Genomic DNA, 13,991 nt, shown 5'->3' with positions numbered 1-13,991 from the left:
ACATGAAAAAAATATGTGAAAGGCTTCATCATTCTTTAAAAATACAATACTGATCAACAACCTCTATGGCTAACACTTCACGTTACATCTCACTCAGCTAATGACCCCCCAACCTCTCCTAATTGTTTTGGATTATGATTACAGCATTGCGATCTGAACTGTCCCCACAGTATTTGAACTCCATCGTGGATAGCGTATTGGCAGTTAAAATCTGACATGATATTTACTGCAATCAGGAAATATTCACTCATCATGAATGGGAAACAGGAAATAGTTTAAAGCAACACCAAAGAACTTTCCCTCTGTCGCACGCACGCTATTTGTTTATCCAGCACCGGCTTTGCAAATAACGATACAAGTCAAATTTGTAGTTTCTTATGTCTCGTTCCATCGAACTACAGATCCGCTACCCGATCTGGCAAACTTACATAGTGCGGTTATAGCCGATAGAGGGCCGCGAAGCGCATGCAGAAGTGCCGTTCACCCTGTTACGAGTTAATGAACCACTGAAACGATTTTGGAAACATTATTTTAAGGTATAAAAAACTATTTGGTGTTGCTTTAAACGGGGAAATGTCTAAGCAATTCATTATGAGCAATCAATTACTACTGTGATTGAGATGAGAATAACAAAGGAATGTAATGAAATAAATATGCATAAATAAATAGATAGGTATTTGGTAAATCAACGCTGAATACAGTGTACGTCTGAGAATTCATTGAATACATAATTTTACATACTGGGGGTTAGCCAGATTAAAGAATGCTGCATCATCCTGGCACTTTTGCTACTTCCTGGTTGATGGCCAATCACAAGGCAGCTGTAGGTTTCCTTTGTCAACTGAACAAATGTTATTATTCTTCAACAATTATGCGTCCCTCCCATTTCCCCCCAACATCCAATCCCCAAACTAAGACAATCTGCTTTGAATATGACATTGAAGCTCATACAACATTGTTCTTTTTTTTATATCATGATACAATTAATAATGTAACAATGTCTCCCAACAAATGTCCGGGAAAAGATAATAGTACAGCACTTGGGCTTGACAGTTTTATTATTGTGGTTCTTCTCTCCCAACGGTGCTTTAATCCTGTAGAGCACAGATACGGGCCTGGCCTGCTAAACATCCTGATTAATGCGTTAACAAAGTCATGAGCGAATCAAAGTCCACGGCAAAACAAATAGATTTTTTTCAAAGGTATTTTTTCTTTCTCTTCAAAATGGTTTAAAATGTCCCTGTTGTATGTGGACTCCTGGTAACATGTTGCCTGTCTATAGATATATAAACCACCAATCTGTGGTGTTGGTAGTTTCATACTTGTCTTCATATTGTCCATGTTCTATATGGGACCCTGCTTGATAAAAAATCAGGGTTGAGTAGTCTGACATTAGGAGGCACTGTCTTCAAAGGACACCAGGGCATGCGTATTGTCCTGATACCCCAAAACATACAGAGCCTGAAAAGGTTAATCCAGAAACAAGGGGCGATTCTCAAGTCCGATAACATGGCTTCCACTTATTCTCTGTCTCCATCCTCACTGCTCCCTGTGACAGGGTGAAGAGAAGAGAGAGAAAGAGGAAGGAAATTGCAGTTATAGATACAGTTAAAATCATTATTAGTGCAGCATACTATTCATTCAGCTGTGCTAATTGTTATTATCATTATTGTTTTTTGACATATTAATTTTGTTTGACCCTTACAGGGTACAGGATTAAGCATCAAGGAAAAGTGTAATACTTTGATTCCATTATCATGCATGGATAAGCTCATCAGCAACAGCAAAAATGGTAGCCAGTAAGTACATCCAATGAAAAGGATACATTTCAGTGTTGGCCTTCAATCAGAACAAATTCAGAAATAAATCCCTAACTGTTGACTTTCAAATTTACAAATTGTAATTATTTTAGCAGATGCTTTAATCCACAATGACATACACATAAAGAAAACCAGAGAGATCAAATGGTGTAAACTACTGAAACCACTGAATGAAGAGGCTCACCTCCTGCGGATTCCATGTCCGAGTCGGTGACATGCGTGATGGAGAAGCGAGAGATGGTCGAGGGCGAGACGGTGAAGCGGGAGTACTGAATGGTGGGCTTGGTCTCAACAGTGACAGGCGGCAGCTTGGGCGGAGCTGGCTCAGGTTCTGGGGCGACCTTTGTTGTTGAGGACCCGACGGACAAGAGTGGGAAGTCATCCTCCCACTCAAAGCCAGCACCTTTGCAGAGAGAGCGGAGAGAGAGATTGAGTCTTACTGTAAGTCTTAATCACATGCCAGTATGCAAAATGATGTGTCCAACACTTTCAAGAGAGGTGGCAAGGACAGGAAAAATACTGAGGGGACAGACAAAGGAGAACAGATAGAGCGGGAGACACAGGAAGAGAAAAATGTTCTAGCTCTACCGGGTACCATTATTTATTTATCTTGTTATATGCACTGTAGTTAACCTAAATGTTTCATATTTGGTCTGTTTGATTGGTTCTTACTCTCTTCTGAGATGTTCCCGTCTGAGGAGTCATCAGAGACAGCAACCTTCTCCTGTGGGCGTAGCTCTTTGACCTTTGACCCCTGCTTAGCGGACTCGGCCCCTGGAGGAAAACCATGATCTGCCAACTCCCGGGTGGGGCTCTCCTGTGACAAGAAAATACATAAAGTTAATGAATGTCTTTCTATACCTTATACAGTATGTGTACACTAACTAGTATTGCCTGCCGAGAGGTTTGTAGCTACTGCTTTAATTCATTGCATATAAGTAATTTACAGTAATTCAGTGGAAAAAAGAAATTAGCTGTGATAGGCCTCATTCACCTGGTCGAACAAATAGACAGTGACGTCATCAAAGAAGGACACAACCTTCTTCTTGGCCTCCGACTCATCGATGGACGACTCTGACACCAAGGTGGGAATCTTCAGCAGGCTGCGGAGGTTGTGGGCGTCGCTGCAGTCGCTGATGACGATGGGCACCGGGTGATTCTCGTCCTCGCTTTCCTCGCTCTGTTCCTGAACGCTGTAGGTCCTCAGCTCCTCGTCCGATTCGTCACTGTCGTCCGTGTCAGCATCCTCCTCATCCGCCTCTTCTCCATCAGCAGGCGAAACTTGACCCTCCAGAGGACGAAGGGGTGGGGGAGGGGAGGAGGCACGAGCAGAGATCTTAGAGTGCACCTCCTCTTCTTGTTCTTGACCACTTTGGGGGATTTGATCCTTGTTGCAGGAGGTATCTGCTGATACACTCCTGTCTGTCTCCTTGCTGTCTCTCTGTTTTCCTTCTTTGGGTAGTTCAACTAGAGATTCTGTATTAGAGGTCTCTTCTTCATCATCTTCTTGTTCCTGTTTATGTTCTCCCACTTTGAAATTGGAGGTTGATTCAGTGGTACTGTTTGTGTCACTGGAATCAAGGGGTGGACATGGAATCTCTGTGTCTTCTGTTTCCTTGGAGACTTCATCACAGGACAGTGTTGGGGTGGAACCCCGCCCCTCTTGGTCTGCAGACTGTTCAGATAGCATGCCTTCACCCAAGACTCCAATTTCTAGTCTTTCATCTGGCAAAGACTCTTTCTCTGATTTCATCTGACCTTCCACTGCAGAATGAAGAGGAAAAGAGGGGCAGGGGGTTGAGACCGTGATAGTGTCCTTTGTTTCAGTGATCTCCAGTTGAGGAAGTAGATCCCTATTTTCAGTGGGACCATTATCCTCTCTCTCTTCCTGGGACACATGGACCTTCTCTTCTATTTGGTCATCTTGTTCTTTTGAAATGACGACCTTTACATCTGTCGCTTCCTCAACCGTTTGAATCTCACATTCTTTCTTTCCCTCTTTCTCTTCTTCCTCATCCCGTGAAAGTTTCTCATTCTCGGCATCGTAATCTGAAAAATAAGCCGAATCGCGGTAAGGGTTGTCCTGACTTAGAGCTACCAGCCCTCCCTCGCTGCTCTGAGAAGCTGACAAAGAGACAGAGGTAGCCACAGCTTCAGTTGGTTCCTCCTTCTCCTCATCCAAGCTCGCGGAGATAATCGGTTTCCCCAGGGGCTGGACGAAGGCTTTTGGCTCCTGCGATTCGTGAGGTTCCTTGAGCACAAACTCGGGGGACTCATTATTCTCGGTGTCGTAGCCACTGTCCATGGCTTTGGGGGAGCTTGACGGGTGCGAGGCAGGGCTGAAGGCTTCGCTAGAGCCTGTGGCAGAGGGAAGGTCAATGGAGTCCATGGAGTCTGGCGTGCCCACCTGCTTCTGGAGGGACTTCAGAGCAGGGGAGGAAGTGGCATAGTCTCCAGTCTCAACGTAGTCCATGGGGAGGTCACCGAAGATCGCCGAGGTGACGTCAGTGATATCGTCGTCACTACAGTCATCGATCTCCACCAGACTGACACTGGAGTGTCCACGGTCGATCCCGCTGTCTGCCGTCCGACTCACTTCGGAATCAGGTTCTGACTGGACAACCATGGCAAGACTCGGTTCTGTTGTTTGGCAGGTAGTTATTTCCACAATCACAGATTCGGACTCTTTCGGTGCAATCTCCTTGACACTCTCCTCTTTCTTAGCGGAAGAATCCTCCACAGTGATGTCCACATATTGCTCTGTAAGGTCATACTGAGTTGACTTATTGAGGGATTTTGCCTTTGAGGTCGAATCACCACCCCTGGCTGATAACTCTTTGTTTTCTTTCTTGCCTTCACTGGGTGCTCCAATGAGCTTCTCGTAGTCATTTATATAGCAGTTCCTCACAACTGCACCAGTGAGGGGATCGATGAAGTGAGGACTCTCCACTACTTGGCAGCACTCCACAGGCAATACCTTATCTGGTATAGTCTCATGACATATGTAGACATAGGGATTGCACTCTGCCGTTACCAGTGGATAATGACTTCCATGTGCAACACAACCACTGTCTTTTGGGGTGGCCTCTAGATAGTCTATCGGTTTAGCAGGGTGATGGTAGGCTAACTTTTGCTCATCTGACCAGCAATCCTCGACATCCGTCGTGGGCATGGTGTAGTGGAAATCGATGTAGGCGTCCTGCTGTTGGCACGAGCTTTGTCTCCGGCACGCGCTAGCGCTGCTGCTGTTGAGATGACCGGCCCAGCCACCTCTCGCCTGCCTCTCGACAAACAAATCCTCCTCGTCATCGTCATCCTCACTGTCACTGTCCCCGTGCCGTAGAAAGAGTGCCCCCTCTGTCTCCATGTTGATGCTGACCTGGTGAGAGTTGGGCATGGTCTTCCTGAGGGAACCCATCATGTCATAGTAGCCGCCTGTCACATTCTTCCCAATGATGGAGCCTTGGCTTGTCTCCAGGTAAGGGTCGCCGTAGCCTTGGCGGGGGCTGTCGAGAGAAGGCGAAATCCCCAGGGGGTTCTCCAGCTCTCCCAGCGCCTGCCGCAGGCTACGGGACCCCCAGCTCTCTTGGTGAGGCTCCGGAGGCTTCCCAATAATGTAGCCCTCCATCGTTATGGGAGGCGAGTGTTCAAAGTAGTAGCCCCCATCACGGTCCTTGTAGGAGACATAATGTCCCGACTCCCAGGGCCTGAGGGGGCTACCACTGGAAACCTGGCCGAGCAGAGGCTCCATGGTTAGGGACAAGGCAGGGCTTGTGTTGTCTGAATCGTAGGCACTGCTTTTGTGGACGTCAGCAGCCCAGTAGGAGTCGATGGACGGCTTCACCTCCGCAGGGCAGTTCATACATTCTCCGGAGTCTCCGCTTCCTGTCAGAAAGCTCCCGTTGCTGCCCCCGAACTCAGGGCTGTAGGTGGCGTACTCCATATCAACGTTGCAGTCGACTGGCTCTTCGATGCGGATGTAGTACTCGCTGCTCACCGAGGGACTGTGGGCGCTCAACACAGGGACTACCCCTGGAGCGTGAAGCTGCTTTGGCTCATAGTATGACGGAGACACCCCAAGGGTGAGACCGTCCATCCCACAGCCGCCGACAATGCCCCCTGGTGGGTAGTATATCTCCTGGCAGAGGGGGTTTCCTTGCCCCAAGGTGCCCGTGGACGACGAATGGTGGTACGACTGCTCGGCCCGCGCCTGCTCCCACTTGTACTCGAAGTTCAGTCCGTGGCTCGTCTCCGTCACCGTCAAAACGTCGTCGCCGGACTCCGAGTGGTAGGTGTCGCCCACCGAGAACTGCTCCAGCAAGGGGAAGGACGACGAGGTGGTGGAGGCGGACGGGGCGGCCATCTCCAGGGCCATCGCTCCAGCACCGTGCAGGCCGTGGTGCCTGTGCGTGGCGGTGTTGGGCCGCATGGAGTTCCAGCGCCGCTCGAAGTCCTCCTCTGCCTCGCTGGCGCTCTTGGCGCACAGGTAGCTGAGCAGGAGGTGGACCTCCTCGGCGTTGGGCCTCTGGTCAGCCTGGAGCCAGCAGAACTGCATCACTTCATACCTGAAGAACAAGAGAAAAACCAACAATAACACATCAGTTATTTACACTGAAACATGCAAATACAGACACACACACAGCAGACACAAAGACATGAAGGTAGACACACACACACGCACACACATGCACACACGCAAACACACACGCACACACACACATACACACTCCTCTTGAACAAATTATTTGCTGGGAAATGAACATCGATTCACTGGAATACAGGAAATGAAAGTATTTGCATAATTATTGAAATCCATACGGGAAATGACTGCATGCTGTCTGTCTCTGTAAAAAATGAGGCCTAATAGCACTTGCATCTCCGGTAATAACCAGATTTCAACCTCATTACTTTTTCATCCGTGATAAACATTTGTGTTGGTGTGCATGCGTATGTGTGTGTCTGTTTGTTTCTGTCAGCTTTTTTCTGACAGGACAAAATACACAGGCCCTGCGGGGCTTTGCAGGAGAAATGAGTGTAGGAGTCAAACGAGGACAGGACAGCAGAGTGATGGAGGGAGGAGGGAAAGTTGGAGGAGAGAAAAAGAAAGAAAAGAGAGAGAGAAAGAAAAAAAAGTCAATGAGAGTGAGTCAGACGTGGAGCAAATTAAAAAAAAAGTCTGCGCTCAGAGGAGAAATGCACAAGACAGAGCGACAGAATTAGGCAAAGGCTAAGAAAAAAGTGATAAAGAAGACTGTACTTTTAGACAAAAGAAGAGAAAGAACGAGAAGATAGAGAGGAAAGGAGGGGGGAAAGAGTGCGGCATTTCCTTTTTTGAGTGTATAAGAGGTCAGAAACACATGAATGGGATGAATCACCCAGAAGGAATGGCATAAATAGAGTAAAGTAGAAAGACAGAGAGAAGAAGAGGTGAACAGAGGTAAAGAGAAAAAAAGGGAGAGGAGTGGAGATGAGAGGAAAGGGGAGGAAAAGAGGAGAGGAAAAGAGAGGAGAGGAGAGGTAAAGAGGAGAGGAGAGGTAAAGCGAAAGAAATATAGGAGAGGAAAAGAAGGAAAGAGGAGAGGAAATGAACAGCGAGGAGAGGAAAGGAGAGGACAAGAGAAGAAAATAGAAAAAAGAGAGGAGATGAAAGGAAAGGAGAGAGATGAGAGGAGAAAGAATTAGTAAAACATGAGAGGAATCAGTGGAATCAGGACTTGGAGGCAGAATGCAGCAGCAGTGGGCAGCTCACCAGCGCTCCGCCAGAGGGATCTTGAGCAGGGGCTTGGGCAGCTTGAGCTGCTGGTCCTTGACGGCGTAGCTGAGCACCTGTCTGTCTGAGTAGAGGCGATAGGGCTGGTTCCCCAGCTCAAACAGCTCCCAGATGGTCACGCCAAGAGACCTGCAGAACACACAAACTCAGCTTAGACCTCTCATAGCAGAGTCTACTGTATGGGTGAGCAGCACATTCACACCAAGAACGATAACGATAACTATAAACAAATATCGTTCTCGTTAACATGAATGACAACGTTTACACATAAACTATAACGATATGAAGAACGATATTGTTGCGGATCACATTCAGAGCGATTTTGAGAACGATAAAAAGCTAATAGCCAATCAGAACCCATCAAATTTTTTGTTTATCGTTGTTCAATGTGAACACTTTTATTGTTATGGTTATAGTTATTGTTATCGTTCTTGGTGTGAATGACCCTTTACAGCTCTCTTATGTGGATACCTTTGAGCTCAGTCATAAGTCTACATAGAGAAAAGTCTAGGCAGTTGAGCAAATTCCACTTTACTGCTACACATTTCCTGAAGATGCAATACAATGTACTGTTACGCAATTTAAAGTGCTTAAATTTACTTTTTAATTTTCCATTGTATGCAAAATGATTCTAGATTTAAGTAATACATGCGTAAAGGAGGACTGTGATATGTGAATGACTATCTTGTGGAAATCCAAAAGCCATAGAATTGGACTTGGCACTTGACACTTAGGCCTGATTCACCAAGTCAAACAAATCAGTATAAACCTAAAGTATCCACAGTTGTAGAACACGTGTATGAAAAGGTACAGTATGCACTCACCAGATATTGCTTTGCTTGCTTTGATCTGCCACAAGTAGGTTTCCATGAACGTCGTCAACAAGTTCAGGGGCCATCCAGCGCAGAGGCACCAACGTCTGATCTGATGTCACAAAGTAGTCATCCTGTAGACAGGGGAGCATAATATGTCAGTATGTCTTACCAGCAGGACAGGAGAGCATAATATGTCAGTATGTCTTACCAGCAGGACAAGGGAGCATTATATGTCAGTATGTCTTAGCAGCAGTATGAGACAACACTGACAACACTTGTCCTTGACTACATGACAAACCATTGAGCATTGCAATGGGTTAAACACTGCAAAATGACAAATGATGTTTTCCTAAACAACATTATCCAGCAGATCATAATAAATGATGCAAAATCCACTCTGAGAATGATCACATCTAGATGAACGGACAATGGCATTATTTGCCCGGCAAGTCACACCACAGCTTCCCAGCAAGCTGTTTGCATCATATGGACTGATTATACCAGACACCCAAGGCCTGATCACAATGCTGCTAATTGCATCCCCTGTGTCCTTTGATCATTTGACTCAGCCCACCAGGGTCAGAAAGAGTCCAGATGAGTGGTATTTCAAGATTGTTTAATTGTACTGTGTATTAATGTAAAATATTAATGTTTGGTCTCTAATTAATCCTTGTTATATAGAGAGCAGTCTGATCATGGTTTCATTACAATCTGAAATATGTGCCATAGTTTTATAGGCCAGCTAGTCCAATGTGATTTCTGCTGGGCCTTGATTAATGGTTGGTATAGTGTTATCTTAACAGGGATTGGTCACTGGCAAATGCATAGGAATGAGTTTTAGTAAAACCAAACACCTGGAGAGTGTTCAAGAGCTTGGCTTCTCTTCTCTGCCCTGCTCATCTACTCTTTCACACTCTTTGTCTCTGTATTCCCTTTCTCTTTTCTCTCACTCATTCATCCCAGGATTTTTTTGTGTGTTTACTTGACATCTGTAACATTTAAACTACCGTGTATTGCAGTATTAAACTGTCCCTTGATCTACCATTTATATAACTCTTGGTGTGCCAGGCCCTTGCGTTTAACATTTGGTTTATAACCGGTTTAGTGATATTGTAGGTTGTTTACTAATTATGGAGTCAGATTACGTGTGTTTTCTATAATATTCACAAGTCTAATGCATCTTACTGTCCCATAAAGTTCTGACACGCCTGAACCTTCTCGTCAGCTGTTTTCCGTTATTGGTAACATTTTGACCGCCCTTACACAATAGACCAGTGTTTGTGTGCAAATAATTACTGTACATAAATCTGTCAGGAGTATGTCAGTGACTAATGGACCTGGTTTTAATTTTGTTAAGTGCATTACATTTTCAAAGTCCTGGAACAATCATTAAAGAGGCATTATGCAGGGTTTTGTCTAAAATTAGTAAGCTAAATAGCTAAACGCCTACAACACCAGCACAGAATGTAATGTGGGAATGACAGCTCAGGTTGTTATTTGTCCTTTATGTGAATATGAGGATAATATAAGACCAAGCTACCAACAGAAACATGTTTTAGATACAGTATTGCATACTCTTGCCTTAGATATGCATTATTTATATCAAAGCTTATAACTGCAGTGTATATTAATCTTACAAAAACAGTGCAGGGTATCCAAATCTTTCTACTAAAAGCATTGAGGCTGATCCTGTCACTCATGATGCCTTATCCTTCAGTTGAACAGTCTCAGTGTATTAAAATCAGGCGTGCTAGGCTAGCACTGCAACAAAATGCTATCAGTGGCAGATGAGTTAGAAGATTGGTTTCCCTCTGCTTTAGACCTACAGTACCTTATACTTGCTGTGAGAGAGCCCATAATCTCCTATCTTGACCGTCACGTCCGAGGTGAGCAGACAGTTCCTCAAGGCCAAGTCACTGAGTAGAAAGAGAGAGGATTCACAGTATGACAGTGAACTCGTCTAGTGCTCTGAAACAGTGGTTATTAGTAAACAAAAATTGATGGAAGCATTGCTTTGTGCATTATTAGCATGCATAAAATGTTACAAGAACGGTCTATCAAGCTTTACTGTTGCCTGGCAACTGCCAAGCCACCTTCAATGCTAACCATACAAAAACAAACGTGAGACGGACATGTGAGGGTGTGATACATATGCATCTGATGACAAAGGGTTACCCCAGGCAACAAAATCACTGATGCTGGAGTCTTGGAGACACACTCAGGCAGCACCAGGATATTGTTGCCGGTGAGCAGCCATCGGGTCAGCAGGGGACTGGATGAGGAGCGACTGAATAGGGGGTCATCAAGTCTCAGGACAGGATAGACAAGTGGTGGTCTAGACAAGGTGTGTGTGTGTGTGTGAGTACCCGCCTGTGTCTATGTGTGTTCATGTGTATCTGTGTGTATGTCTGTGAGCATATGTGTGTGAGAAAAAGAAAGAGAGAGACAGAGAGTAGGTGTGTGCACACATATTTGTCTCTGGCTATGTGTGCATCTATCTATGTGCCTGTGTGTGTACACACTGTGTGTGTGTGTGCAAGCGTGCGTGCGCGTGTGTATGTAGGAGGCCAAGTGGAGGCTCACCTGTGTACGAAGTTGTGTTTGTGGAGGTGGAGAAGCCCCGAGGCGATCTCACAGGCCATCCGCTGCAGGATGAGCGGGTCAGGGGTCATTGTGTCAGCCGCTCGGCAGCTGCGCAGGTATCCCTTCACATCGCCCTGGACAACACAAACACCATCAGACATGGCATCTGAGCCACCAGAGAGAGTGTCACATCAGATATACTTGATAATACAGAATGTGAATTTTATCGACTACAATGGATTGAGTGAAAAATGCATTGTCCGTTTTATAGACTACAATGGATTGAGTGGAAAAATATATTGTCCGTTTGTGCAACCTACTCTTTCCTCTGATTTCTGTGTTTGCACACAAAATGCTTCTCAACAAAATGTAAAAAGTAATCCCTATACAAACATAATAATAGACGATTGAAATGCCTGTAGAATGTTGTATGCAAGACCAAAATGCAAAGACCAGTGTGCTCAAATAGCCTGCAATACTGTTTGTGTCCACTTGGGGGCAATGCCACCCTCATAGCTACAGTATGTATGAATATTACAGGACTAACAGTTTGGCAAACAGGCAAGTACACAGCACTCATTGCAAGCTTTAGCCAATGAATTCCGAACACTAAAAAGCTAGAGATTTCCAAATACAGAACAAATTCACCAAATTAAGAGGAAAACCCTAGAGATTGTCTGCAAAACACCAGCTTAAGAATCAAACTCAAGCTGATAACATAGACCAAGTAACAGTGAGTTCAAGGTTAAGTATTGATAACAAATTTAAATCTAAAACAACAGAAATGTATTTATGCATTTAGCAAATGGTGATTGCAGGGGCCAGTTTACTTGGAGCAACTGGACTGCATACTAGCCAAGTTCCTTAGCCACTACCCTACCAACTCCCCACCTCCTGTATATCCCTCTGAATGAGACCTGTTCCATGACTGTGAGTGGAAACCGAGGTGTGAGAGCAGCTGCTCGACAGCTGGCCGATACTCACCAGTGGGCAGAACTCCATGACCAGCAGGTAGGGGGTGACCTCGGTGCACTGGGCTAGGCACTGCAGCAGGGCTGGGTGATGAAGCCCCCTGTGGACAGAAAGGGAAGCACAGGGAGAGACAGGGTTAGAGGTTCCAGAACCACACAACACAACACAACACACATGCAAAGACAGTAGGAGTGTGTGTGTGTGTGTATGTGTGTGTGTGTGTGTGTTTTTTGTGTGTGTGAGAGAGAGAGAATTTCTGGTGTGATCATGCTCTCAACTTTCTAAAGGCCAGAGGGCTGCTGAACACATGTGTCTCAGGCCGAGAAAGCAAGAAGGATGGAGAGAGAGAGGGAGGGATGGAGAGGGGGCAGGGGAGAGAGAGAGAGAGTGTGTGTGTGTTATCTTTTTCCATGGTATTAATCAATAGAAAGTTAGGGTTCACATATCTCTACACTCTAGGCCCTCTAGCCTAAAGACAGATGCCTACATATGTTACACACTGACACTGTCATCCACAAAGATACACAATTAGTAGCAGCTAATTCTACCCAAAATATAGTGGACCAGGCTAAACGAGAAGCGTTCAAGTTGCCGGCTGTGTGGTTGTTATGTTTCGGAGAGGCTGCCAGTAGCCCTGGGCTCTCAGGGTTTACAGGCCTCTCCAGTGGACGGGAAGCCGCTTAAGCCCCACTGAGTGTGTGGGAGGCTATTTTAGGAGGCGCCGTTTCTGAGGAGAAATATCCACAGAGAGCAGTGGAGGGGTTATGAGAGAGAGATAGGGAGGGAAAGAGAGAGAGAGAGAGACAGAGAGAGAGAGAGAGAGAGAGAGAGAGAGGAGGGATGAAGAGGGAGATTATTACTGTTGCTGCAAGGTTAAAAGAGCCCATGTTACTTACTGAGAAGTGCGGCAATAAAATGGCAGAGTGAAAGTGAGAGAGCTGGAGGAGAAGATGGATGATAAAGTGGAGAAGAGGTGGAGGAGAGAAGATGGATGATAAATAAAGTGGAGAAGAGGTGTAGGAGAAGATGGATGATAAATAAAGTGGAGAAGAGGTGGAGGAGAAGATGGATGATAAAGTGGAGAAGAGGTGGAGGAGAAGATGGATGATAAAGTGGAGAAGAGGTGTAGGATAAATGGATGATAAATAAAGTGGAGAAGAGGTGGAGGAGAAGATGGATGATAAATAAAGTGGAGAAGAGATGTAGGAGAAATGGATGATAAAGTGGAAAAGAGGTGGAGGAGAAGATGGATGATAAATAAAGTGGAAAAGAGGTGGAGGAGAAATGGAGGTAACACTTTATTTTAATGTGTCACTGTTACAGTGTACTTACCTAATTAGGTACAGTGGTACAACCTGTGTAACAACATGTACTATCAGGTACTATCATTGTACTTGCATAATGTATTTGTGAGTACCTACATATCGTTGTTACATTGTAATACTGAGTGCTTTTACAAAACTTTGCCAATTTGCCTAAATTTTCATCAGAGGCAAAGAGCTGACCTGAGACCTGCTGGATGGGGTAAATCGGGTCATGATAGATTTGATATACAAAGCATGCTTAGCTCCAGTCAAGGCCTCATTGTCTTCAATGTACATGTAACAGCTGTGCTGCTACAACCTTGTTACTCTTTGATACAGTGGAATAAACTGGAACAGGTCTACTAATTCACATGTACTGTGTGGTGTAACAGCAGACACGTTTTAACACATCAATTACAGGATGTATATATGTAGATGTAAGTACTTAACTGGTACACTTTATTTTAATGGGTTTATTCCACTGTATCAAAAGAGTAATAAATGTGTACCAACACAGTTGATACATGTACTACAGTATGTAGGGTAATGGCAGACATGTTCCAAGACACCAATGACACAACATACATGTAATATGTAATTGTAAGTACTTAACTGGTACACTTCATTTTAATGGGTTTATGCCACTGTATCAAAGAGCAATAAGTGTGAACCAACACAGTTAATATATGTACTACAGTATGTAGTGAATTAGTAGACCTGTTCCAAG

At 45.0% G+C, this 13,991-nt stretch overlaps 1 protein-coding gene across 4 annotated transcripts in view; it reads right to left on the bottom strand.

Annotated features, from left to right (window-relative positions):
* Window positions 1-1,040: 1,040 nt before the first annotated feature.
* aatkb (apoptosis-associated tyrosine kinase b) overlaps window positions 1,041-13,991 on the bottom strand; it is a 56,160-nt gene continuing 43,209 nt past the window's right edge. For all 4 annotated transcript variants that reach the window (XM_042082010.1, XM_042082011.1, XM_042082012.1 and 1 more), the window contains 9 exons: window positions 11,973-12,060; window positions 10,989-11,122; window positions 10,237-10,321; window positions 8,415-8,536; window positions 7,570-7,719; window positions 2,815-6,385; window positions 2,493-2,637; window positions 2,005-2,223; window positions 1,041-1,549 (listed from right to left, as the gene is read on the bottom strand). In XM_042082010.1, coding sequence (XP_041937944.1) covers window positions 1,521-1,549; window positions 2,005-2,223; window positions 2,493-2,637; window positions 2,815-6,385; window positions 7,570-7,719; window positions 8,415-8,536; window positions 10,237-10,321; window positions 10,989-11,122; window positions 11,973-12,060 — 4,543 coding nt within the window. In that variant the 3' untranslated portion in view covers window positions 1,041-1,520. The remainder of the gene's footprint in view (window positions 1,550-2,004; window positions 2,224-2,492; window positions 2,638-2,814; window positions 6,386-7,569; window positions 7,720-8,414; window positions 8,537-10,236; window positions 10,322-10,988; window positions 11,123-11,972; window positions 12,061-13,991) is intronic.

The sequence above is a fragment of the Alosa sapidissima genome, chromosome 24, assembly GCF_018492685.1.
Source record: "Alosa sapidissima isolate fAloSap1 chromosome 24, fAloSap1.pri, whole genome shotgun sequence".
Taxonomy (NCBI): domain Eukaryota; kingdom Metazoa; phylum Chordata; class Actinopteri; order Clupeiformes; family Clupeidae; genus Alosa; species Alosa sapidissima.
The sequence above is the reverse complement of the archived record's forward strand: the minus strand, read 5'-3'. Positions and strand labels throughout refer to the sequence as shown.